General features: G+C 42.3%; 2 protein-coding genes and 1 pseudogene across 3 annotated transcripts; 2 read left to right on the forward strand and 1 right to left on the reverse strand.

Annotated features, from left to right (window-relative positions):
• The first annotated feature begins 6,523 nt into the window (after window positions 1-6,523).
• Window positions 6,524-8,361, forward strand: LOC113606962 (nucleus accumbens-associated protein 1 pseudogene; annotated as a pseudogene).
• A 5,169-nt stretch (window positions 8,362-13,530) lies between these two features.
• On the reverse strand, window positions 13,531-20,964 carry RBM7 (RNA binding motif protein 7). Of its 2 annotated transcripts, XM_027082253.1 has the most exons (6): window positions 20,775-20,878; window positions 20,061-20,184; window positions 19,718-19,880; window positions 18,990-19,077; window positions 16,118-16,208; window positions 13,531-14,312 (listed from the first exon to the last, which is right to left on the reverse strand). In XM_027082253.1, the coding sequence occupies exons 3-6, from the start codon at window positions 19,776-19,778 to the stop codon at window positions 13,950-13,952; spliced, it is 603 nt and encodes a 200-aa protein (XP_026938054.1). In that variant the 5' UTR covers window positions 19,779-19,880; window positions 20,061-20,184; window positions 20,775-20,878; the 3' UTR covers window positions 13,531-13,949. The 2 variants fall into 2 exon arrangements, with proteins under 2 accessions (XP_026938054.1, XP_026938053.1); XM_027082252.1 differs by lacking the exon at window positions 20,061-20,184 and having other exon boundaries at window positions 20,775-20,964.
• CUNH11orf71 (chromosome unknown C11orf71 homolog) lies at window positions 20,787-27,023 on the forward strand. Its single transcript, XM_027082254.1, has one exon. The coding sequence runs from the start codon at window positions 21,205-21,207 to the stop codon at window positions 21,598-21,600; it is 396 nt and encodes a 131-aa protein (XP_026938055.1). The 5' UTR covers window positions 20,787-21,204; the 3' UTR covers window positions 21,601-27,023.
• The last annotated feature ends 208 nt before the right edge of the window (window positions 27,024-27,231 follow it).

A 27,231-nucleotide genomic window follows, 5' to 3' on the forward strand; every position in this document is an offset into this window, starting at 1 on the left:
GGTTCTAGAGCTCAGGCTCAGTAGTTGCTGCTCACGGGCTTAGTTGCTCCTCGGCATGTGGGATCTTCCGGGACCAGGGCCCAAACCCATGTCCCCTGCGTTGGCAGGTGGATTCTTAACCACTGCACCACCAGGGAAGTCCTATGCTAGTTCTTATTAATATATGTTCTTAATTTAAATATTATATAAACCAATAAAATATGAATGTGAAAAATAGTAGTTGTTTCTAGAAAACTAAGTTGAATACTTTGAAAAGATCCAGCAAGGATATATCATTATAAAAAAAACAAAAAAAAGGATGTGAATTCTAGAAAACTTGAATACTTCACAAGTGTTTTTCAGACATCTATGGAACCATCATGAGAGCTGGGAAAAGAAACATCAAGCAGGCATCACTTTGAGCAGGATGAAACTGACAGGCAGGAGGGTCAGCCAGGAACGATGGATGTGGTTTCAGATTCTCTCAGCAGCCCCTGGAGAGCTGGGCCTGGGCTGTGGGTTCAGTCCTGCTAGCTCACTGCCAGGCAACCTAGAAAAATCCTGTGATCATCCAGCTAGTGAACTGGTTCGTCTCTCTACAAGTTTTTATCACACAGGCCACATTTTCTGTTCACAAGGCTATAAAATTAGAGGTCACAATAGAAGCATGGAGAAAAAAGTCATTTAGAAATAACTAAATAGAATCTAAGTAGTTCAAGTTAGAGGGGAAAAAAAACCCAAACATAAAAATACAGACCATTTAAAATGAAGAATGGTCACTGCTCTATATATCAAATCCCATGGATTAACTTACACTTCCAGTCAAGAGGGAGTAACAAAGATTAGAATTGCCTTTCTGCCTGAAACAATCAATACACAAGCAAAGACAATGGACGTCAGGTACAAAGGACAGAGATCCCTGAGAAACAGGAGATGTGTGGGGTGAGCTCTATGATGGCTGCAGCTTCCTGCCTTGAGAAAATTTTCAGGCTGCAGTGTAGTAGGGGGGCAGACAGGCAGAGCTTGGCAAACTCCAAGTTGAGGAGGTAAAGCTGAGTGTTCAGGGAAACTAAGGTCACTAGAATGTCCATTACACAGTACTGAAGAGGATTAAGTTGTACTGAGAGAAAACTAGTGATCTGCAGAAAGTTTCCTCCAGTATTCATGGGAGTACTGACCAGCATACAGGTTTGAAGAAAGTACCCAAGCCTGGGGAAAGAATTGTCCCACAGAAGTATAAGTAATACTACCCAACACTCACATAAGACCAGGAACGGTATCTGCTATCACTGGCCAGACTGAAAAACTTCCTAATTCATGAGGTACCTAGTACAGCATTAAAAAGCATCTTGCCTCAGTAATGGGGTGAATTAACCCTAGACATAATATTTCTCAAATCCTGCCTAACAAATCTTAAAAGCAAGTCCTGAAGTGATGCAACTGTTAACAAGTAACTGTGTCCCAGAATAAAACTCAAGAATATTTATATAGAAATACGAAATACCAAGCATGCAATATGGTAAATTTCACCAATGCCTAGCATTCAATCAAAATTACAAGGCAAGCAAAGAAGCAGGAAAGTACATCCAATAAGGAGAGAGTAAATCAAAAGGTATTCGAATTAGCAGACAAGAATATTAAAAATTGCTATAACTTTATTCCATATGTTGAAAATTTTAAGTAAAAGCAGTGAAGATATTAAAAGATCCAAATCATGTGTTAACTAACTCCATGGGGGGAATCCTTTCACAATGTGCGTGTGTGTGTGTGTGTATAATCATGTTGTACATTTTAAATATCTTATAGTTTTATCAATTGTACCTCAATAAAGCTTACCAAAAAAATGAGAAAAATAGAGATCCAAATCAAACTTCTAGAGAGAAAAACTACAATGTCTAAGATGAAGAGTATATTTGAACTAATTGCTGATTAGACACTGAAGAAAAAAAGATTAGTGGACTTGAAGACATAGCAACAGAAACTATCCAACATGAAGCACACAGAGAAAAAATAATCTAAAAAAGAAGCAGCATATCAGTGAGCTATGGGACTATATCAAGCAGCCTAATTAGAGTTTCCAAAGAAGAAAAATATGGGGACACAAAAGAATTTTTTTAAATAATGGCCAAAATTTTTCCAAATTTAATGAAAACTGTAAACCCACAGATCTATGCAGCTCAATGAACCCCAAAGCAAAAGAAACATGAAAAAAACTACGTTAAGGCACATTATAATCAAATGGCTCAAAACCAGCTAGAGAAAATTGACACATTATGTATATATAATGTGTGCATGTTCACAAATGACTCCAAAAGCACCACCAGTCTTTTGATTTTGGGGTTACAAATATAATTCAGTGAGTAGGGGAATTCACAAATAAAGCCGCAAGTAATGAAGATCTAGTGTATAGCAATACAATGGAATATCATTTGGCCATAAAAAGGATTGAAATGCTACAACATGGATGAATCCTGAAAACATGATAACTGTGAGAAGCCAGACACAAAAGAACAAATATGAATCTGCTTAGATGTCCAGAATAGGCAAATCCTTTTTTGAGTGTTTTATAGATGACATTTATCAGTTTGAGAAAGTTCCTTTTCATTATTACCTTAACTGTTTTATCATGAAGTGTGCTGAATTTCTTTAAATGCTTTTTTTGTGTCTATTGAGATGATTCTGAGTTTTTAATTTATCTTTTATTCTGTTGATAGGGTGTGGTATATTAATTGATTTTAGGATGCTAATCCAATCTTACATTGCTAAGATAAATCCTTCTAGGCCATGTTATATAATCCATTTATATACCTCTGGTTGTTTTGTTTGCTATTTTATTAAGGATTTTTGTGTCTATATTTATAAGATATATTGCTCTGTGGTTTGATTTTCTTATTATATGTTTTTCTGGTTCTTGTGATGAGAGTAATACTGGCCTCATAGAATGAGTTGTGAAGTGTTTCCTACTCTTCTATTCTTTGGAAGAGTTTGAGAAAAATTAGTATTCTTTATTAAATATTTGGTAGAATTTATCAGTGAAGCCAGCTGGGTCTGGGTTTTCTTTTTGGGGTAGTTTTTGAGTACTAATTCAATTTCTTTGTTATGTCTATTCGGATTTTCTATTTCCTCTTGAGTCAGTTTCAGTAGTTTGCATCTTTCTAAAAACTTGTCCCATCATCTAATTTATCTAATTTGTTGGCATGCAGTTGTTCATAGTAGTCCCTTATGAAAGAGTCCTTCTTTCATATATGACAGCAGATTTCTTATAGGAAAAAATGCAAGAGGACATTTTAAAAATATAGGCATACTTCATTTTACTGCACTTCACTTTATTGCCCTTTACAGATATTGCTTTACAGATATTGCTTTTTTTTTTTTTTACAAACAGAAGGTTTCTGGCAACCCTGTGTCAAGCAAGTCTATTGGCACCATTTTCCCAACAGTTGCTCACTTCATATGACTCTGTGTCAAATTTTGGTAATTCCCGCAAGACTTCAAACTTTTAAATGATTATTATATTTGTTATCATGATCTGTAATTAGTGATCTTTGATGTTACTATTGTCATTGTTTTGGGGTGCCACAAATTGTGCCTATATAAAATGGCAAACTTAACCGATAAGTGTGTGGGTTCCAAATGTCCCCTAACCTCTCTCTCTCTCCCCCGTCAGGCTTCCCTATTCCCCAAGACATAACAATATTGAAATTAGGTCAATTTATAACCCTACGATGGCCTCTAAGTGTTCAAGTGAAAGGAAGAGTCAAACATCTCTCACTTTAAATCAAAAGCTACAAATGATTAAGCTTAGTGAGGAAGGCATGTCTAAAGCTGAGATAGGCTGAAAGCAAGGCCTCTTGCGCCAAACAGTTAAACAAATTGTGAATACAAAGGAAAAGTTCTTAAAGGAAATTAAAAGTGCTCCTCCACTGAAAACATGAATGACAAGAAAGCAAAACAGCCTTATTGCTGATATGGAGAAAGTTTTAGTGGTCTGGATCGAAGATTCAAACCAGCCACAACATTCCCTTAAGTCAAAGCCTAATCCAGAGCAAGGCCCTAACTCTCTTCAATTCTATGAAGGCTGAGAGAGGTGAGGAAGCTACAGACGAAAAGTTTGAAGCCAGGAGAGGTTGGTTCATGAGGTTTAAGGAAAGAAGCCATCTCCATAATATAAAATTACAAGGTGAAGCAGCAAGTGCTGATGTGGAAGCTACAGCAAGTTATCCAGAGGATCTATAGCTAAGTTAATTAATAAAGGTGTCTACATGAAACAGCAGATTTTCAATGTAGATGAAACAGCCTTATATTGGAAGAAGATCCCATCTAGGACTTTCATAACTAGAGAGAAGTCAATGCCTGGCTTTGAAACTTCAAAACACAGGCTGACTCTCTTGTTAGGGAATAATGCAGTTGGTGACCTGAAATTGAAGCCAATACTCATTCACCATTCCGAAAATCCTAAGGGCCTTAAGAATTATGCTAAATCTACTCTGCCTGTGCTCTATAAGTGGAACAACAAAGCCTGGATGACAGCTCACCTATTTACAACACGCCTTACTGAATATTTTAAGTCCACTGTTGAGACCTACTGTTCAGGAAAAAAAGATTTTTCAAAATGTTACTGCTCATTGACAACGCAACTGGTCACCCAAGAGCTCTGATGGAGATGGACAAGATTAATGTTGTTTTCATGCCTGCTAACACAACATCCATTTAACACAATATCCATTCTGCAGCCCATGGATCAAGGAGTAATTATGACTTCCAAGTCTTATTATTTAAGAACTACATTTCGGGGCTTCCCTGGCAGTCCAGTGGTTAAGACTCCACGCTTCCACTGCAAGGGGCACCACTTCGATCCCTGGTGGGGGAACTAAGATCCCGCATGCCATGGGGCACGGCCAAAAAAAACAACAACAACCAAACAAACAAGAAATACATTTCATAAGGTTATAGCTGCCATAGACACCGTGATTCCTCAGATGGATCTGGGCAAAGTAAATTGAAAACCTGGAAAAGCTTCATCATTCTAGATGCCATTAAGAACATTCATGATTCAGAGGAAGAGGTCAAAATATCAACATTAACAGGAGTTTGGAAGAAGCTGATTCCAACCTGAATGAATGAGGGGTTCAAGACTTCAGTGCAGGAAGTAACTGCAGATGTGGTGGAAATAGGAAGAGAACTAGAATTAGAAGTGGAGCCCGAAGATGTGACGACATTGCTGTGATCTCATGATAAAACTTCCACAGATCAGGAGTTGCTTCTTATGGATGAGCAAAGAAAGTGGTTTCTTGAGATGGAATCTACTCCAGGTGAAGATGCTGTGAAGATTAATGAAATGACAACAAAGGATTTAGAATATTACATAAAATTATTTGATAAAGCAGGAGCAGGGTTTCAAAGGATTGGCTCCAATTCTGAAAGAAATTTCACTGTGGGTAAAAATGCTATCAAACAGCATTGCACGCTGCAGAAAAATCATTCGTGAAAGGAAGAGTCAATCAGTGCAGCAAAACTTCATTGTTGTCTTATTTTTAGAAACTGTCACAGCCATTCCAACCTTCAGCAACCACCACCCTGATCAGTCAGCAGCCATCAGCATCGAAGCAAGACCCTCCACCAGCAAAAAGATTATAAATCGCTGAAGGCTCAGATGATTAGCATTTTTTAGCAATAAAGGATTTTTAAATTAAGGTATGTACACTGGGGTTTTTTAGACATAATGCTATTGTACACAATAGAATACAGTATAATATAAACATAACTTCTGTATGCATTGGGAAACCAAATATTTGTCACTCACTTACTGTGATATTCAGTTTCTAGTGGTGGCCTGGAACGGAACCCACAATATCTCCAAGGTATGCCTGTATTAAAAGGGGAAAAGAAAAAACTGTCAACTTAGAATTCTATACCCAGACAAATTATATTTCAAAAACAAATGTGAAAGAGGCGTTTTCAGACATGGACAAGCTAAAAGAGTTCATCACCAGCAAGACTGCACTATAAGAACTATCAAAACAGGTTCTTCAAGCAGGCGAATACCAAATGGATAAACGGAGCTACACAAAAGGATGAAGAGCTCCAGAAACGGTAACTTTGGGAAAATGCGTTAAGATTTTTTTCTTATTTAAATCTTCTTAAAAGAAAATCTATGTTTTAATACCAACAGTAACCACGAAAAAAACCCCAAAGAACAAACAAAAACAATTCTGTGTGGGGTACGTGCATACACACACACACACACACACACACACACATAAATATAAAGTGTATAACAGTACAGTCTAGCAAGCTTGAACAGGGTGTGGGAGAGAAGGTGAAATATATCAGGCGCTAAAACTGGACTATGACTCGAGAGAGAGAGGTTTACAAAAATTATGAGAAATACTAGGTACAACTCTATATCCATTAATTTGGAAAGACAGAGGAAATGTTGATTTTTAATAAAGATATAAATTCAGCTGGCCCACAATGAATGGCCGCCGCGGCTGCCGCTGCTGCTGAAGCGGAGGCCGCGGGGGCCGTAGCTCCGGCACAGGAGGGCGCGCCCCGGGCCCAGGCCCGGCCCCAGCCGCCGCTGAGGAGCTGGCCGGGTGACCCCGGAGCGCGGCCACGGCTTAGCCGCCGCCGCCATGGCCCAGACGCTGCAGATGCAGATCCCGAACTTCGGCCACAGCATTCTGGAGTGCCTCAAGGAGCAGCGGCTGCAGGGCCCATACTGTGATGTCTCGGTGGTGGTCAAGGGCCCTGCCTTCAAGGCCCACCGGGCCGTGCTGGCCGCCAGTAGCTCCTACTTCCGGGGCCTGTCCTACAGCAGCCCGGAGTGCGGTGATGGAGCTGCCGGCGGCTGCGCAGCCCCAGTCCTTCCAGCAGAGCCTCAGCTTCCGCTACATGGGCCGGCTGAGCATGAACATGGGCGACCAGTTCCTGCTCATGTACACATCAGGCTTCCTGCAGATCCAGGAGATCATGGAGCAGGGCACAGAGTTCTTCCTCAAGGTGAGCTCACCCCGCTGTGACTCCCAGGGCCTGCACGCCGAGGAGGGCCCCTCGTCCGAGCCCCAGAGCCCTGTGGCGCAGACGTCGAGCTGGCCGGCCTGCGGCACCCCACTGCCCCTCGTGTCTCGCGTCAAGACGGAACAGCAGGAGTCGGACTCTGTGCAGTGCACGCCCGTGGCCAAGCGGCTGTGGGACAGCAGCCAGAAGGAGGCCAGCGGTGGCTGCAGTGGCAACGGCAGCCGCAAGATGGCCAAGTTCTCCGCGCCGGGCCTGGTCGCCAACCGGCAGCCCCAGCAGGCCCAGGCGGTGGCGGCGGCGGCACAGTGCGCCAGAGTGGCTGGGGGCGGGGGGGAAGCCGGCGGGGTGCGTGGCGGCAGCGGCAGGCGGAGTGGTGAGTGGTCCCAGCACGTCGGAGCGGACCAGCCCGGGCATCTCAAGCGCTTACACCAGCGACAGCCGCGGCTCTTACCACGAGAAGGAGGAGGAGGACGCGGGCGAGGAGGGCACAGACGAGCAGTACCGGCAGATGTGCTATATGTCCGCCATGTACCGCATGATGAATGTAGGCCAGACCGCCGAGAAGGTGGAGGAGGCCCTCCCTGAGCAGGTAGCCCCCGAGTCCCGGAATCACATCCGAGTGCGGCAAGACCTGGCGTCTCTCCCTGCTGAGCTCATCAACCAGATCGGCAGCCGCTGCCACACCCCAGGCTCTATGATGAGGGTGACCCCTCTGAGAAGCTGGAGCTGGTAACAGGCACTAGTGTACGTCACCCGGGCGCAGCTCATGAACTGCCACGTCAGCGCGGGAACGCGGCACAAGGTGCTGCTGTGGCGTCTCCTGGCCTCCTTCTTTGACCGGAACACGCTGGCCAACAGCTGTGGCACCGGCGTCCGCTCTTCCAGGAACAGCTCCAGCAGCAGACCACTGGATGGTCGCGTCCCCCACGCTGTCAAGTACTACTGCCAGAACTTTGCTCCCAGCTTCAACGAGAGCGAGATGAACGCCATCGCAGCCGACATGTGCACCAACGCCCGCCGAGTGTGAGGAAGAGCTGGACCCCCAAGGTCAAGCTGCTTATGGCCGAGGGTGACGCCTACACCACCTTCGTCAGCTACACGGGCAAGATAGAGCCGGACAAGAGGGGTGTGGAGCACGGCTTCAAGACGGCCAGCCATGACGGCGAGGCCGGCCCCTCGGCTGAGGAAGCCGTCCAGTACCCCCCCACCGGACTCTCCCGCGGGGCCGTCACACTCCCCCTCCTGTCACACCCACCCGCCATCTTGGGCACGAGCTACTGTCTGTCCTTCCCCAGGACCCGCGGGGGGCACTGCATGCTCCGGCCCCTCTGCCCACCCCCCACCCCCCGTCCCACCCCCTGACCCCAGTCCGATCAGGGATCCGGGCTGGGAGAGGACGGCAGGTGGTGCGAGATCTGCGTTGCCTTCTCTAGCACACACACTCGTGCACAGTCGGGGGGCTCTTGCTCCCCCTCTTCTAACCCCGAGCAACTGTCTCCCCACTCACCAGGCCAGGCACAGGGAGGGGTTGGCCTGGGGGGCTTGGGAAGACCCCCTTCCCAGGCGCTGGGCCACCTAGCCGGAGCATTCCTCAGCCTCTGCCCCCCTGCAGCCCCTTGGGACTCACAGGGGCCCCGGGTTCTCAGGACCCCTCCCGCCACCACCTCCCAGTGCTTCCACGTTCCAAAAGCACCTTCCTGCCTCCCTCGTCTGGCCCTGCGCCTGGGGGCTGGGGTAGGCGCGGCCATGAGGACTGCCCGTTTTACAGCTGAGGAAACGGGGGCTCAGAGAAACTCCATGACCGACCTAAGGTGGCGGGCGGTGGCAGGCCCAGCGCCCTTCTCTTCCCCCACCTGTGCTCAGCCTCTCTTGCCGCCACCAGCCCCCTGGGGCCTGAGAGGGGCAGGTCCTGAGAGGGGGGCCCTTGGGGGCAGACTGAGGGTCTCTGAGGATAGAAGGAGAGGTTTCCGGGGCTCGTAGAAGCGTGTGGGTGTGCGTGTGTGTGTGTGTGTGCGGGCGTGCGTGTGTAGAAGTTTTCCTTTTAAACAGATGAAGACGTGAGAGGCAGTAGGACCAGGGGTGGAACCCAGGGGAGCAGGCTGGGGAGCTGCTGCCTTTCCCTCCCTTCCCCATCCCACCCCCGACCCCCCAAGGCAGGGCTCCCAGCCCTCAGCCCCTGTACATACTTTTTAAAACATGTTTTCAGCTAATGAAATATTGAAGTATAAGATTCCTATTATTTTTCAAACCAACGGGACCGTGTCTGATGTCCCCTTCGGTCCTCGGGGCTGTGGAAGGCAGGACGGAGTGGGGAGCCGGGGGCAGGCTGAATGTGCGCGTGTGTGTGGAGTGGGGGCGCGCGTTGACGAGGGGGGCCCCCCAGGCCCCGCTCTGCCTGGCCTCCCGTGGGTCTGGCCGGCTTCCACTCAACCCCAGGGCCTCCCCCGAAGGGCTACATTGCAAGGTCCGGTTGGCTGAGTCCAGCTCCTGGCAGGGCCGGGTCCGCTTCATGGTTACAGATCGTTTGCCGAATCTTCTTTTACCATTCATCTCTTTCTATCCTTGCCTAGCTCCGTGAGTGGTTTTGTGGATTTTTTGAGTTCTACGTGTAAACTTGGAGGGTTCTTTTTGTTTTTTAACCGCCCCCCCCCGCACCCCTCCCCACACACGCTGGATGTCATTTCTTCGCAGTTCACATTTTTGTCTCCAGCCCCGGTTCTCAAGGCCTCTGTCTCCGAGCAGTCTGACTAGCCCATTGCTCCCAGCAGCCTCTCTCTCTCCAAAGGCAAGGGGATTACAGGAGGTGGGGTGGGGGCCAGCTGGACCACTGGGATCTGACCTGGAGGCCTGCGCCCCCCCCCCAGGAGCCCCTGCCAGCCTGCGGGGAGCGGGTCCTTCCTGACATCTGCTTGCTGCGAGGGGCAGGGTCAGTCCAGCGGGGCCCTGGCGCTCTGCTTTCCTGGCCCAGCCCCAGTACCTTAGCCCTCAGCCGGCCCGAGTGCGTGGGGCGGGGGGGTGGGGGTCGACAGCCCCAGCTAAAGCACGAGCACCTTAGTCGCACCTCCCCTGCCCCCTCATCCTGGCCTTGACACCCCACCCCAGCGTAGATCCCAAAGCACAACATCCTGGCACTTGGCAAGCTGCCGGGCCGACCAAGGCCGAGGGGTGGGCTGGGGCTCCAGCCAGACCCCAAAGGAAGCAGGAGTCCCCGGGCGCTCCCCTCCTTCCAGGCCTCAGCGGGGGCCAGCTGTGTGGGACTGGGCTCTTCTCCCTGCCCACCCCCTTGTCCTGGGCAGGCCCCTGTCCAGCCCCTCCTGGCCTTGTCCTCGGGTGGGGCTTGCCCCGTCCCTCCTCCGAGCCCCTGCAGCACGGGGTTGGGTGGCAGAGCGCTCTTGTTTCAGGGACTCCAGGAGGTGCCCCTGGCTCCCTGGACTGTGTGTATAGGTCTGGGGAGGGGGCGGGGGCGAGGGGCGGGGCAGGGGCGCAGGGGAGGAAACTCCTCACCAGGAGAGCCAAAGACAGGGTTGTGCCTTACCCCAGGAGCCGCCCCTGCGCCCTCCCGCCCTGCCCTCCCCGCTCTTGGGCGGCCTGCTGCTTTTCCTGCTTTCCCTTCCCCTGGCCCTGCCCTGCCCTGAGCTGCATGGACCCCACAACCCCCCCACCCCCCGGGGCAGCCAGGATGGAACATGAATGGAGAATCACTGACCAACGCAAAAAAGACTCTGGGGGCCCCCCTCCACGTCCCCCAGCCGCCCATTCACCCATGTCTCTTTCACGAAGCACAGATCACCCGCCTCGTCCGCGGGGAGTGCCAACACCCTCCCTGCCCTGGGCCCAGCCCCTCCTCCGGCCCATAAGTGAGATTAAACATTAACTACTGTAAGAAGAGGAGCCGCCCTGGGAAATGTGAACCATGAGAATATCAGTGATACTGATGAGAATAAACTAAATGCCTTTGTAACAAAAAAAACAAAAAAAGATATAAATTCATTCTACAAAACTAACAGAACCACAATTCCAAAACCCAACTAAGGTAAACAATTATTTTAAGAAAACCTTAATGAATACAGATCCAGTAACTTCTTAACAACTTGAAAAACAAATAGAATTCTAGAGTGTATTAGAGGCACAGTATGTTGTGATACAATTTTTATAATAGGATGCAATGATGGTTCAGGGTTCGGAAATCTATACCAAAGAAGTTTTCAGTGTTGAAGCCTCCTTTTTTCAATTATTTGACAAACGTTCCTTCATTTATTCAGCAAAAATTTACCATGTATTATATATATGCCAGGCACTGAATACTAGGAATTCAGTGGTGAAAAAATGAGGTCCTGGACTTCATGGAGACATCTAGAGAGATACAAATAAAAATAAAATTTTAATACAATAAAAAGGCTGTAAGAGAAATACAGGGAATACTATAGGAATACATAAATTAGCACGCAAACATTAGGGTGCTGTTGGAATAACCCTGTTGCAATGGTGATTGCCCATTCTAGGATGGTGGCCGTGGATACAGATAAGATGGGCCTACACAACGTAATCAGAAAGTGGTATAAAATTTTCTGATGATTGACTAGATGGAGAAGGGTGGAGTCAGAGATTCTTTGGGGGGATCTTAATGTATTATGTATAAAAGGGTAAAGAAAGGGTCAAGTAAGTTCAAAAAATACTGTTAGGTATAAACATTACTGCAGCACTTGTCAGCTTTATGGCATCTTCTCATTAAGAGAGAGTCACGGTGTTAGATAGTACATAACGTTTACCATACATTTGACTACAGAACCCTGTTATTTTTGCAGAACACCTTGTGAGAGTACTGTTTCATGGAACACACTCTGGGAGAAACTGCTTTCCATAAAAACAATCTCTTCCTTTCTACTCCTGCAGCTCTCAATACCTCGGTGAATTGTCTCACCAGCTATATTCAATTCTTTGTGGCTGTCTTGTTCTATCTCTTTACACAGTACATATACTTAGTCTGGTTACTTTCAACTGGATGAGGGTGAAGTGAAAGATTCACTGGAACCTCAGAAGGGGTGTCCCAAAAACCATTAAAAAAGAAAACAATTATTCTGGACCAGGGTCACCTGTGAATCAACAGGAACAGATCTGAGCCACAGATAAGTTGCAATAAAGCAGTATTAATCTTTGTTAATATCTACAAACGCTACTGAGTAAATTTTCATATAGGTCAGACACCTGAAAATAACAGGCTCGTTGGAAACAAATCCTTCTACTATGAAACTGCTTAAGCAAACAGAAACTTGATTTGAACGCTCTGTGCTGAGTAATTGGATAGCTAGCTCCATTTACCTGGACTCAGAAAAGCTGCATGCATTTAGAAACAGAGAAAACCAAATGTACAAACTCCTAGAGACTAGGGAGAGTAACTAAATTAGTTTACAGTGCTCAGAAACATAAACCATGTGTTACTGAAAATCTGATTCTAAAATATAAGTTTGATATGTTCAAAAGGTATATTTCAGGATACTCTAACACCACGCAATCACTGAATAAAAGTATGCTGCTAGCTTTTTGTGTACAATATTAGTGATGTCAAAAAAAAAGACACACCCCTCCTTTTTGTTTTCAATATATTAAAAAGCAACATAGTACAAATGTTGTAGTTAATATTAAAAAGAATCCAAATTTTTCAAGGAATTAATTTTTATAAACAAGTTCTACAATGAAAGGGAAACGGCATATTGATACATAAAAGTTTTGTTAAACAAGATTTTAAAAATTTTAAATCAAAGTGTTTTAGACTAAATTCTTTCAAATGTTCAAACAAAAAAGAACCCTGTACAATCTCCATAATAAAATGTGTCCTTGCACTTTGAAAATGTTAAAAGTTTAGAAATTTGAGTGATAAGAGGCATCACTTAAAGGTTTCATGAACCTTTTTTCCCAAAAAAGAATACTTTCAGTAAAACATTTTACTATTTTATCTGACTATGCATTTACATTTTTGTTCTTCCAGAAAAAGATTTACATTAACACTGTATTTTTACTGTAAAAAAAATACATTTAGAGATATTTAACTTCCTGAGTGACTTCAGTCATACATCGAACATGTTTTTTTTTTTTTTTTTTTTTGTGGTATGCGGGCCTCTCACTGTTGCTGCCTCTCCTGTTGCAGAGCACAGGCTCTGGACGCGCAGGCTCAGCGGCCATAGCTCACGGGCCCAGCCGCTCTGCGGCATGTGGGATCTTCCCAGACCGGGGCACGAACCCCTGTCCCCTGCATCGGCAGGCGGACTCTCAACCACTGCGCCACCAGGGAAGCCCATCGAACATGTTTTAATGAGCAAATTCTAAAATTTTACAATGAAATAGCATGTGTAGATGTATACTTGTATGCTCACTTACAGTAAAACTCAAGATCATGTCACAGAACTTACACTTAAGTTCTCTAAGTTAAATAATATGATTTATCCCCAAACTTGACCAAAAGGTTTTCTCAAATATTAGTAAAATGAATCACGGAATTTACATTTTCTCGTTTAGTAACAAAATACTGAGTCATTTCAGACTATCAACTTGAATGTTTTCCATTATATACACCAAAAATCTGATTCCCTAACAAGAAATTTCTTGTAATACAAAAAGGTAACAGATAATTAAAATATTTGCTTCATAATACAACTAATCCAAATAATACATCCCTTCCTCAATTGTCTAAAATGATTAGGAATTGTGCACTTTCTTTAGCATAAAACCCTTTCCTCTTCTTAAAACCCTGAGGTGAAAGGTTATTAATGTAATAAAACTAGAACCACAATTCTCATTTCTGTATTGGACTGCAATTAGGTTTTAAAAATTTTATAAAGAAATGTGCCAACTTGTAAAGCTGCTCTATAGACTTTTTTAAAGAAAACATTCCCAGAAACAACTTAACAAAAAGGGCCTAGAATGACACTATGAAAACATCCTTTTAACACTTGTTAGTGTCGAGATGAGCGCCATTTTCCATCTCTACCACTGTCTCTTCTGTTATCATAGTCATGGCTCCAGCCATCGGGATTTCTCTCTTCATAGAAGAAATCATCTCTGCTTCCTCTGTAATGATGGTCGGACCCATGATCAGTGTAACGCTGTTCACGGCTATAATGTCTATCCACTGCATAGGTATGAGAATTCTGTCTGACTTTTCGCTGTGATAATGGTGTATCTTGGCGCCACTGGGAGGTTGAAGACCGGTTAAAAGTGTGATTATGTGACTGAACTGATGGGGAAAATCCTGATTGATCCAGATGTGGAGAACCAAATTTCCCTCCATATGACATCTGTCTCAAGACACTGTTCATCTGAGCGAAGAGAAAAAGAAGGAAATGTGTTAACCACAAATATTTCTAGATAGCAAAGGCAACAGATATCAAGCCATGGTCAAACGAACACAATAATGGAAAAGCAAAATCATTCTTGCCTAGCTGAATCTTAAGGTAAACACAACTAAAGTAGTACAATAGCTTCATTCATTCCAATGTATACCTACAAATATCTGTACTACTACTCTTTGTCCTCCAGAATATAATTTAGAAGGGAAGAAGTAATACAAAATGACTATAATGTAAATCACTGTATGATGAACACATTAAAAGCAAAAGCTCAGTATCTTTAGGAAGGATTTAATGAAGGCGACATATGATCTGAGTATTAAAAGTATGGATGTAATTTTTTTTTTTTGGCCATGCCACACAGCTTGCAGGATCTTAGTTCCCCAACCAGGGATCGAACTCACACCCTCAGCAGTGAAAGCGTGTAGTCCTAACTACTGGACCACCAGGGAATTCCCTGGATGGAGTTTTTTTAAGGAAAATATTTTAAGGGGGAGGTATGTCAAGGAAAGAAGACTGCACAAACAAAAATAACAGGGAAACACAGAATAGTTCATAGAATAGCAAGTAATTCTGGCTAAGACAGGTTATAGATCTCATGAGCCATGACTAATGGACGGTAAAGCTAGAAAGGTTTATTGGAATCAGATAATGGGAGCAAAAACACAAGGCTAGGGCTTCCCTGGTGGCGCAGTGGTTAAGAATCCGCCTTCCAATGCAGGGGACACAGGTTCGAGCCCTGGTCCGGGAAGATCCCACATGCTGCGGACCAACTGAGCCCATGCACCGTCATAACTACTGAGTCTTCACTCTAGAGCCTGTCCTCCACAACAAGAGAAGCCACTGCAATGAGAAGCCCGCTAGCCGCAACTAGAGAAAGCCTGCATGCAGCAACGAAGACCCAATGCAGCCAAAAATAAATAAATAAAATACAAAATTTATATTAAAAAAATCACCAGGAAGATAAGCAAAACAGAGTTATAGTAGTAATTTTGAAATGGTGTGTGAGATGGACTAGTGAGAAGAAAATAGATACAAGTACTAAGTGACTAGACGAGTGGTTCCCAAATTCTGCCTGTGGACAGACATTAGCTAATGATGATTTTTTTTTAATGGTCTACAGCAAAATAAGAAAAATATATAATATGTTTATAAAAGTTGATATCTCTTTATATTGGTCTCTCAATTTTATTTTATTTCACTTATATTTTTATTCTGCAGACCTGTGCAATACAAAAGCCTAGGGACCACAATTCAAGATTGTGATTTGGGCAAAGAAAATAAAAAGGAAGAAACAAACGTAAGAAAAAGAAAAGAATGAAGGATCTGAGACTGATCAAAGACAAAGATGCAACAGCAAAAGATACTTAAGATTTTATCATTGGTGATATTATTACAGAAAAAAATGGCATGTTCACAAGGAAGGTGGACTAGAAGACTGTAGTATATTAACGTATTAAGTATTAAAGACAGTACGTGATGAGAAGTTACTCGGCACAGGTTGCAAGAACATCAGAGAATGAGTATCCAATATTTGCAACACACACACACATCACACCAACAATGGTTAAAGAAAAATACAAATGTGACAAGCAGTTCTTCTTTTTATCTTCAATCTTTTAAATATATATTTCAGCCCAGTGAAAACTAAAATGAGTGATCTACAAAGATCATGCTAGTCTAACTAAAATTTAAGAAATGAACTTAAGAATTAAGAATGAATGTTTTAACTAAGCACGAGTTTTTTAGCAACTCGAGTTGAACAATCAGCTTACCACTGCTTGTCTCTGAAAATTTTCTGAAGAAGAAAAAGATCTTTGAATTATTGGTGTTGATGGAGTCATGTTATCCACTGTCCTTTCGTACCTGTGAAAAGTAAGAAAACCAACATATAATCATTCATTCAGTAAATGTTTACTACATACCAATCCTGAGCAAGACACAGTCTTCAAAGACAGAAATGAACAAGACCAACAAGGTATCTGTTCTCATGGAGCTGGGGTAAGGATTCAGACAAGACAATTTCACATGGTTATAAAGACATAGTAAGAAATTACTAAAGAGCAAGTTGAGGTGAGAGAGAGAGGCGGTTCTATTTTAGCTTGACTGGTCAGGACTGGCCTTTCTAAAAAGGAGACATTTGAAGTTACAGCTGAACAAGATTACCTGGAGGCAACACACTCCAGCTGAGGGAAGGACTAGTGCAGGGGGAAGCAAACTATAGCCTGTGTGCCAAACTCAGTTTGTGTAAACAAAGTTTTACTAGAACTTAGCCAGGCTCTTTTGTTTTGGTATTATCTGTGTGGTGCTACAATGGCAGAAGAAACTAGTCCTTTATAGAAAAAAAAAATTGTGTCAATTTATAGAAAAAAAATTGTCAATACCTGGGCCAGTAATGCAAAGGCCTAGACTGAGAACTAAAATGAAAAGGATTTGATCAATTAGACATAACAGGTGAGGGAACCAGAAGAACTAAAAGATAAAAATCTAGATTTTTGGCTTGAGCAATTAGGTAGACCTCTACTGAGATAAGAAGAAAGAATAATAGGTTTGGGGGAGTAAGGAGTTCTGTAACATATAAAAGAATATTAATCTTAAGGACTTAAACCTTATTCATCACTTCCTATAGAGGTAACTTGCTCTACAGAAAAACTCAGGAAGGTTTTAATTTTATTTTAAAATATGCCTTTGGAATCAAATCACCAAGATTTGGAATTAAATCACCAAGAATCAAATCATCAAGATTTATTTTACAGTTTAGATCTTTTTATTTTGGGTTTTCTTCTCTTTTTTAAGCAGAACTGATTTTATTTGTATGCTGTAAAGAAAGCTACTTTTTTTAAAAAGAACTTTTATTCTTTATATATATGTATATAAAAATATATATATAAAATAAACCCGTGCCCCCTGCAGTAGAAGTGCGGAGTCTTAACCACTGGGCCGCCAGGGAAGTGCCGTATTTGGGTTTCTCAAATTGGATTATGTACCTGTATGCTAAGGGGGTAAAAAGTATAATTTTACTTACAGAGAGTATAAAAATCAGGTACACTCTAGTGTTTGATTAAAACTACAGTATTTACTTGCATATTTCTTTCCCCAAGAATTTCTAAGAAGGGTTAAAAACTTTTTTTTCCCTCCACCTAAGATACCTTTCAAGAGTCCATAAAAGTGGTTAGAGATGCTTCGAATTCCAACTACACTGAAAAGCATTTAAACACAATTAACTTCAGCTGGCAAGAAAAGACTCTAAGAGGGTACCCTTTTCACATTACTGCTGTCTTACAATTTTCACCTTCCAAACTCTTTTCATATCCGCCCACTTCTCTCCAGCTCTTGGCACCACCCTAATCCAAAGCAGCAACCTCACTCCCATAGCTTCCTTGCTACTAACACCAATACCTTGCTACCAACAGCTTCCTAGTCACCCTTGTCCCCTTCAATCCATTCTCTCCCAGTACAACCAACTAACTCATTAAAATACAAACCTGTTCCTCTTACTACCCTACTGAAAACGTTTCAATGTCTTCCTACTGTTCTTAGGGTAAAATTCCAAAATCCTAATTATGACCTATAAGAAAGACCCTGTATCTTCTGCCTCTATCTACTTCAACAGTATCATCTACTACTCTCCATTTTCTATTCATTATGATCTAGGTACACTGCCCTCTTTCAAGTCCTCATTCACTTACCTCTCCTTGTTAAAACTTTCTAGAAACTTTCTACTCGTATCATGGTGGGTGTGCTCAATCACATTGCCTGGGTTTGAAAACAAGCCCACTGCTTATGAGCAGTTCACGCTTGAGCAAGTTAACCCCCAACCTTCATTTTCTTCATACATAAGGTAGAGATAATAATAATCCTTGCCTCATAAATCTACCGTGAGGAATAAATGAGATCATAGGTGCAAAGGACTTGGTGAAGAACCCGACAGGTGACAGGTATTTGTTAACTCTTTCTTGAATGAAGCCATAAATTGATAAATAGCTCTATGGACATACCGGGAAGAAACCGTCCCTGGCAAAATATCAGCCTCCCCAAAGAAAATTATTAGTAAATATAAATATGGTACCTCTTCCAATCCTCAGTAGCTAAGAGGTATTTCAGAGATCATTCAAATCAACTTCTTTTCCTTACAAATGGAAAGACAGGGACATAGACTAGCTCAAGATTACACAATTGGTAGAGACAGATCCAGAATCCGATTCTATGAACTCTTAGTCCAGTAGTCTGTTTACTAACAGGTATTTTTAAACTGCAAGCAACAACCATTTAGTGGTCATAAAACTAATGTGATTTTTTGAAAAATAAAATAAAATAGAAAATAGAGGATACTACAAGTAGTAAGGCTAAGTAATGTTTTGAGAAATTTCGTCTCAGTTATATACATGTATGTGGGTGTGGGTATGTCTTTACAAATGAACATAAATACAGTTATGTACGTATCTATTTTAAGGGAACTATATATAAGGGGCCTATAGTCCCCTTAAAATAGATACATATGTAACTATAATCCAACATAGCAAATATAGCAGAAGAATAAAGAGGTAGGAGCATAAAGAAAGAAACCAATCACTCATTATGCATTTTGAAGTCACTGCCTAAAAAAATTCCTGATAAATGATTTTAAAAATAGGTGAGAAATATTACCTGCTAGGAGATGTGGAAGTAGGGCTTGAACTTCCAACATGATGCTGGGGATATGACGAACTGACCTCCTGTGAGGCATGGCTACTTCCTGAAATGAAACAATTTGAGAAATTCTTATTGATAAAAAACTTAATTTGAAATTTTGTATCCCTCAGCCCAATCACTCCAAAAAAGGTAGACATAGGCTAAAAGTGAAAACCTCAAATTTCAGTAAATTGCTTTATAGTTCATCAGAGTGAAAATTGTTAAGTGTTTAATACCAAATATACCCAAAGCAAAGGGTTCCAAATAACGTACTTTCCAATGTATAAATACCCAATCTGGCCATAGTATTCTGATCCCCACACTAAATTGTAAGAATGACTACAAGGAAAGTTTCATCCTTACATGATCACACATCAAAATTTGTAAAAGTAAATTACAAAGCAGTCAGGAAAAGTATTTTCAGGAAATAATCCTTGTGCTTTTAGAGTGTGAACCCAAACTCAGTCATTTTAATAATAAGGTTTATGTTCTTTTCACAAACCCAAACTGAAATGTTAACTCTCATTTTAAAATTACAGCTTTCAAAATCCATACTGTCAATGTTACCCATTTTCAGGGATATATAAAGTTTACTATTCATAAAGCTTAAAGCATTTTCATCCAAAAATAGGTTCTTTAAATAACAAAATTAAAAACAAAGCGGCAAACAACCTCTCTCCTAAACATCATCAGTGAATAGTTACCTGATCTAAACTGAATTTTGATGGGCCTTCCAAAAAGTTTGATTCCGTTAAGTAGATTCATGGCATAAGGAACAGATACTTCATGTTTGAAATTCACAAACGCAAACTGCTTTGGTTTACCATCCTTATCTTTTGGAATTTTCACTTTTATTACTGGCCCAGCCTACAGACAAAAAAAGTTTTCAGAATTTCAGTAAGGCAGTTTCAGGAAAATAATCAAATTTTACAAAGTTTAAAAAATTCAAAAATGTAACCAGGGACTCTAATTTTAAAAATGGATACACTCGGATTTCCATCTCGGTTAAAGATCCTATAGATATGACCGAAAATTAGATTAACTTACTTGGAGGGAGGGAGCCCATAAGGAACCGGAAACCCAATCACCGACTGAATTTACATTTCACAGCACTTTATGACTTTAACAAGGCCACCAACAACCATCATTATCCCACTGCGTGGAAATTAACCTTTATCAAGAGACAGTAGTTTTCTTGGACTAAAAATTCACTTTTGTATCGACTAATCAAACATTACCAGTTGTTGAAAGACAGAACTGGAGGGAACAGGTTTAACGCATCTTGATACAGATTTTAATACATAAACACTACAGTGCCGCTCTCCTACAGAGTATTTATGAGTCTGTCTTTGCTGCAACTTCGTAAGAAACTTAAGTGGAAAACGGATACTAAGAAAGAAATTGAAATAAAATTTACAAGCGGAAGATGAGAAAAGCAGGAAGAGGAAAAGCACAGCTCAACGAAGGACCCACGCGTACGAGGTCGCTTAAGAGCACTGACTCTTTACCACGTGAATGCCCGACAGAGGACCCTCCACCACCTTTAGTCGTTACTTCGGCCTGAACTAACCAGGATCCTTCTAATAAAGCGACACGTAGCGAGCACCTCCCTTTCTAAGCGCGACCCCCACCTCCAGCCCGCCCACCTGTCCGGTGCCGGGACGAACCGTGCCGCTTAAGCCAGGAAAGCGGGGATGGCCATTGGGCCGGGCCCTACCCGGGCCGGAAAACGAAAGGGAAAGGCTGATCCCAGCCGCTTACCTGGTGGAAAAGCTCGAAAAGGAGCTCCTCTGTCACTTTCGTTTCAAGGTTGCCCACAAAGAGAGTACGATCCGCTTCCGCTGCCGCCGCCCCCATCTCAGCATCGCCCCCTCCCGAAAAAGGCCGAAGGGTCACCGCCGACGCACCCACTGCGCACTCTCAGAAACCCCACGTCCTCGCGCTCCCAGGCGTCACAGACGTAAACGTCAATCACGTCGGCTCTCAGCGGCGTCAACGTGCGTTGACGGACTGCGCATGCTCAGGAGGAGAGCGCTGGGTTAAAGTGGGTCTTTGATCTGCAGACGCTCAGGTGATGGCTTCCGATGAAGTCGGTCTCAGTGTTGGAGACCGGCTGGACTGATCAGTGGAGCCGCGAAGAGTCTGCCTTGGCCGTGGGACGTAACACAAATACTGCGGGCAGTGTTTGAAGATGGCCCTGAACTATGTGTCCCTGTCTGCCGGCGATCGAAGAGGCCTGGTGGCCTACCGCTCTTCCCACGGCGACCTCAGCTCGTCGGCCTTAGCGTTGGCGATGGTCTCTGGAGACAGCTTCCTCGTTACCAGTCCCGAGGAGATTCTTCCAGAACCTATTCTTCGGTCCACTGTGCGGCTGAACTTCCGGACCGAGAGCCGTCTGGCGCCTGGTGGCGGCAGGAGCCCGTCCCGCTTTACAGAGGGAAGGGAGCAGGAGGCGCGGAGCCGAAGCCGCCAAGCCAGATTCTCACCTTACCCGGGCCGTGCGGTTAAACTCGACCTCCTAAGAAGTGTCCTGCAACAGCGTCTGGTGGCACTTGGAGGTGTTAGCGCAGCCCGTCTTTCAGCTTAAAATGAATACCTCTTCTCCGCCCCTCAGCTTGTGAACAAGGCTTCTCTAAAATACTTTTTTGGTGCAACCGAAGTCTTATTTTTAGAGGACGTCTTTTCAGTTTAATATAAAAATGCGTGGTAGTCCTGTTACTCTAGCCTAGCGCAAAGTAAAATGTTTACAGTTACTTGATTCAGATGGTTTTAAACAGCCATGATGATCAGATCGGAAGGGAGGAGCAGCAGAGATTTTTTTTGAGGTAGTCACAAAGGATGGGATCATCCTTCCCAGAGGTCAGTAATCCTTTTATCCTCCCAACAATGGATCCAAATTTGTCTTGCTTTCCACAGGTCTTACACCTCCTCCCTGGCAGATTCTCCTACTTTGAGACTTATAATTCCGAGTTTCCTTACATGCCTACCCTTCTACCTCAGATTATTCCCTCTGCCTTTACTTCCGTTGGTTTATTACTGTGGCATATCCTCCCACCTATGGCCCAACACTTCTATCATCTTGTCCTTAAAACTTCTTCCATTCCCCTCCTCCACTTTTTCTTAAGGAATATCTACAAACTTCAGTCTCTACTAAAACAACAAAAGCAAAACCTAAACCTTGCTCCTCTCTCAAATTATTAAACCAATTTACATTTCTTTATTTGCCAAAAGTTCCAAATGAATTTTTACACTTATATTTGTCACTTTATTGCTCACATTCAATCCCAGCTTCCTTAATCTGAATCTTGTCCCAAACTATACAAAAATTGGAAACCTTCATCTTACAGTTTCCTCTTAGGAAGCTGCTCATCTGTTCACTCTAGCATCTTCCTTAAACTTTCTCGTTTGTCTTTTGCCATTCCACTATTAAATAGTATTTGAAGATCTCCTCAGTGCTAAGCACTGTGGATGAACTTTACATAGCCCTGCTATCAAGGAGATCAAGGAGTGTACTCAAGATGGAGAGGCTAATAATCACCACACTGGACTGTTCATTAGGTGCAGTGATGAAAATAAACCTTCGTTGCCATGGCTCTCCGTAATACTGCACTATCCTGGTTCTTCCCTTATCTGGCTGATCGCTCCTTATCTGCTCATAATTTTGTCTTAACCATACATTCTCCAAGGTTTAAAGGGTGGTATTGGGAGAAATCTAGTAGGTTTTGTAAGTGGCAACTCTTTATGTAAGCAGGCAGTGTAGCTTTTTCCCAGCGGACTGGGGTCTGTAATTACGTTCAGATAAGCAAAATTACCACACACCAAACAATTGAATTGTGAGAACTGCATTTTAAGAATATTGACAAACCAGAGAGCTTCTGTAAGAGTGATCAATAGAGTGAGAGGTCTGGAAACCAGGTCATAAGAAAATCGTTTGAAAAGATAGTAGCTATGCGTAATATGTGCAAGGCAATGTGCTAGAGGCGATTATTCATTGTTTATTCAGATATTTATTGAGCACTTACTCTGTGCCTGCTAGTAACTGTGCCTGCTAGTAACTATGTTAGGCAGTTAGAATAAAGTGGTGAACAAGATAGATACGGTCTCTGCTCTTATGGAGCTTTATGTATGTCATCTAGTTCTCACAACAGCCCATAACAAAAGTATTATGCTTTCATTTTTTTGCCAAGAAACCAAGGCACAAAGAGATGAAGTAAACTTTCCAAGGTCATACAGCTAGATAGAGCCTTGTAGCCATTCAACCCAGGTTGCTCATTTGAATCACGAAACACCAAAAATGACTTGAGTGACTTTTCTCAATTCTCGCAAAGATAGTAGCTAACTAATGCTATTCTATCAATAGATATCTGAAAAGAAGTTAATTCATAATATATGGATTCCTTAGGCTGGGTGTGGTTGAGAAAGAATCCCAAACCTACATGCTAAGAATTTTAGATTGGGAAAGAATAATAAAATTAAGGCTGACGGTAAGAAGGATTTTCATAAAACTTAGAGATGCCTGATGGTGGAAAATACCACCTCACAGGGTAATAACTCTCCAAAGTTCACGTAGAGGCTAAATTCTGTCAAGTATGAAATAAGACTTCTTATTTTATAAGATGAAAAGTTATAAATGACTTCTTCAGTTCTTTCCCATTTAACCTTTAATTCTATACCTTAAATCATGAACTTGATTAAAATTGAAAATGGAGAATTGGGGGGGTGAGAAGTGAAAAATGAGGTATACATTTTTGTATAGGATGTATACATCCAATACATAGGATGACCATATTTACTGTGTAAACCAGGGCACTTGAGAGGGGAAGGCGGGCTATCAATTAATTATGCTTAGGCAATAGGCATAAATAGGGGCTGCCCTAGGGCTCCACGTTGGATCATATCACCCTAGGAGATGGTACAACATTAAATACATCTTTGAAGCCATATTCCTTAGCTTCAGGGAAAGAAGGCTGAGATTTGTAAACAAAGGAGCAAAAGTTTGGCATAAACGTGCACAAAAGCACACAAGAGGAAGAGGATCCAGTGGGAGTGACTTGATTTCTGTTTGTTCTCACATAGGGTCATCAGGAGTAGGGCTTTGATTGAATAATAAACAGTGTATATGTGCCAGAAAGAAAATGATATGAAAAAAATTTGTTTGTTAAGAGGAGAACCTTGTTCACATTAATGCTCCATCATTTTATTTTTTTTGGCTGCAGCACGCGGCATGTGGGATCTTAGTGCCCCGGACTGGGATCGAGCCCTCGGCCCCTACAGTGAGAGTACGGGATCTTAACCACTGGGCCACCAGGGAAGTCCCGATGCGCCATAATTTTAAATCTGAGCCGATGGATGTCTAAATTCTCCTTGTTCTTAACATCTGCACTGGTGTCCAAGTTACAGCATCTGCCTAGAGTCACAAAGACTATTGTGGAAGCAAGGACCAACATAAACCTCTTTAAATGAAACAACTAAGTTTTCCCAAGAGTAGTCCATGTTATTAAAAATCCATGTTAGTGTACAAAATTACTTTTAATTTAATATCACTGCTTAAGTATAGCATGTTGTCATTCTAAAATAGATGAATTTTCTAAGACAAAAAATAGTCCCCCAAATTAATACTTCCATAAGTTTTTAAAAAGCCATGGTAACTTCCTTTTTGTTCTAATTGGCCATTTTTTTTATATCATACTAAGCAACTGACTAGTATGTGTCAAAGGGAAGTCCTATTAGTATATTTACTTCCTCTGTTCATCAGCTCTAAAACTCTTAAAAAGAATGCCCATTTGGGGTATAGAAAAAAAGGAGGCCAAGGAGATTTTCCCTTAATAGCCAGATTTGGTGCTAAGCCTAATTGTAAGAGGGGTAACTCAGCAGGAAGAAAAGAAAAGGAGGAAAGTCCTATGGGAGGGAAGAGTAGGTAGACTTAATGGTGAGGCTCAACTGTATTTCGAACAAAATTGTGTCATTTATTCCTTTGATGAACCTGTCTAGATCCCACTTAGGTGCAGCTTTTATCTTCCTAATTTCCATGAAAAGTACTCTCATTTTCCTAGCCAACCAAATGTGTAAGTTTGAGTATCTACAACTTCATACCACCTATTTCCTATCTTTATCGCCTGTGTCAATTCGATTGCAAAGTCCTGCTCATTTTATCTTCACAATGTATTTATGTTATGTTTCCATATATACTTTCATCACCTGGACTGTATTTACCTGGACATCTATCCCGTTTTGTTTGCTTCTGTCTCTCTGCATCCTAAATATATATAACTCCAGATCAATAAGCCCAAAGCATCTCTCTCTGATCGCATAGTTAAACTATAACTTTACAGTACCATAAACTCTTCCAGTGTTTCCCATAGTATATTCCATAGAACCTCTACTAGAAATACAAGATACTCTTTGGAAAAAAGACGAGGTCGATAAAATTGACAAATGCATGTTTTATCACCTTCTTAGGGTGCCATAATGTGTAATAACATGTTAAAGGGTCTGATAATTCCTTTAGAAAAGGAAACCTGTGTAACTTCATTTTAACCAATGATTCACAAATTTGTCCATAAATTAAAAAGTTTTGCATACTACCTATCTTCCTGAGGAGCCTCAGTTCTACAGAAACAATTAAAAATGCTGCGTACCTAAGAAGCTCCATTGGCTCCCCACGTCAGGTATTAGAAATGGATTTTTATATGGTGTGGCAGAATTTAATAAAGTTTCCAGATTGTTATGAGTTATGCAAGTGGGTTGGTTTCCTCACTCATGATTTGACAAAGTTCAACCCCATCTTTATTCCACATGGTTTCTGGTACCTGTCTATGTCCTTGGTGATTGGGTGGGAGGATGGAGGCAAGCGTGCAGCTGCAGATTCCCAGCCACTGAGGACCAAGACTGGCTTTGTTACTAAGGAAAGGCGTTAGGAACTTCCCCTGATGAATACGGGTAGGTGCCGTTATTAAGTATGCTAATAGTGTAATGTTAAAAAAATAATTGTTTACTTGGCTTTTATTTCACTGGAATATCTGAAGGCAGCCCTACTTCAAAATACACTTCTTCTGAATCAGAGGGGAAAAATAATTGTCTTCATCTTCCCAGAGACCTGAAAGTAACTGAAGCAGTGCAGCTTTAAAAACTGCACACTCTATAAACAGACTTTTAAGACTTTCCGTAATCTGACCAAGCTATATTGCCAGCCTTCTTTCATGTTCTTAATTCCCCCGGGTGGCTGCTGCTCTTTTCTGCCTTTGTGTCTATGCCTATCCTAGACCTTTTAACTAAGTTGCTTGTCCTTCTCATTTTCTGCCAGTTAAATTTTTATCCATCCAGATTGGTTAAAGTTTTTACTGTTGCAAAAAATGGACTGTATTGACTCACAGAACTGGTAAAGTGTGGTGACTTCTGGTATTCTGTCTACCTAACAACTAGTTATCCTTCATCTATAGGAGCACCTTGGTTTTTCCTTTCCTTGGAACCTTCTGCCTCATCCTCTGTTCATGTATTTGGGGTGAGGCTTCACACCTAACTCCAGGGATAGAGGTATAATCTATTTCTTACCTCCCCTACTACATTGTCGGAGGGCAGACAACTTGCCTAAATTTATCTTTGTATTTATTCGTACCTATTAAGTGCCCAAAGAGTAGATATTTCATAAATGCCTGTTAAATGAATGAATGAACTTCACAGATAGGCTATTTCTCCTTGGAATCAAAATCGCAAAATGGAACATTCCAGGAAGGCAAGTGCAGGAATAAGAGTAATTGTGATAAGATAAATTAAGCTTTCTTCAATTAAAAAAAAAAAGCCATGCCTTTGTATCTTACCTGGTTTTATCTTGTTAGACTGAGAACTACACTCTTTTCACTTTCTGTATTTTAATTGGAGGCCAAATGTGAATATTATTCTGACCTATAACTATACCATTTATTTAACCATTCTCCAAGAGCTGAGTATTTAGTATTGTTCTAATTTTTCACTATATTAAATAAACACCTCAGTTTATAAGTAAAAAAGTAATAAGTTTTGTTTAAAAGTGTGCTTTGATTTGAAATCAACCTGCCTCTAGGAACATAACCTAATACAAGATGTGGACAAATATTTATGCACATAAATATTTAATGTATTAATTTTTTTCCCTACCTATAATTTTTTTAATTAATTAATTTTAAAATTTATTTATTTTTGGCTGCGTTGGGTCTTCGTTGCTGCGTGTGGGCTTTCTCTA

The sequence above is a fragment of the Aethalodelphis obliquidens genome, unplaced genomic scaffold (assembly GCF_003676395.1).
Source record: "Aethalodelphis obliquidens isolate GAN/ISIS:26980383/991018 unplaced genomic scaffold, ASM367639v1 scaffold46, whole genome shotgun sequence".
NCBI lineage: Eukaryota > Metazoa > Chordata > Mammalia > Artiodactyla > Delphinidae > Aethalodelphis > Aethalodelphis obliquidens.

Bases quoted from the DNA above. Each gene is read 5' to 3' on its own strand.
- RBM7 (XM_027082252.1), bottom strand. From the start codon at position 20,870: ATGGGGGCGGCGGCAGCGGAAGCGGATCGTACTCTCTTTGTGGGCAAC. The intron at 19,881-20,774 runs GTAAGCGGCTGG...TTTTGTCTGTAG, and splicing joins TTTTCGAGCTTTTCCACCAG to GCTGGGCCAGTAATAAAAGT. The intron at 14,313-16,117 runs GTAAGCTGATTG...CTCTTCGCTCAG, and splicing joins ATTTTCAGAGACAAGCAGTG to ATGAACAGTGTCTTGAGACA.
- CUNH11orf71 (XM_027082254.1), top strand. From the start codon at position 21,205: ATGGCCCTGAACTATGTGTCCCTGTCTGCCGGCGATCGAAGAGGCCTG.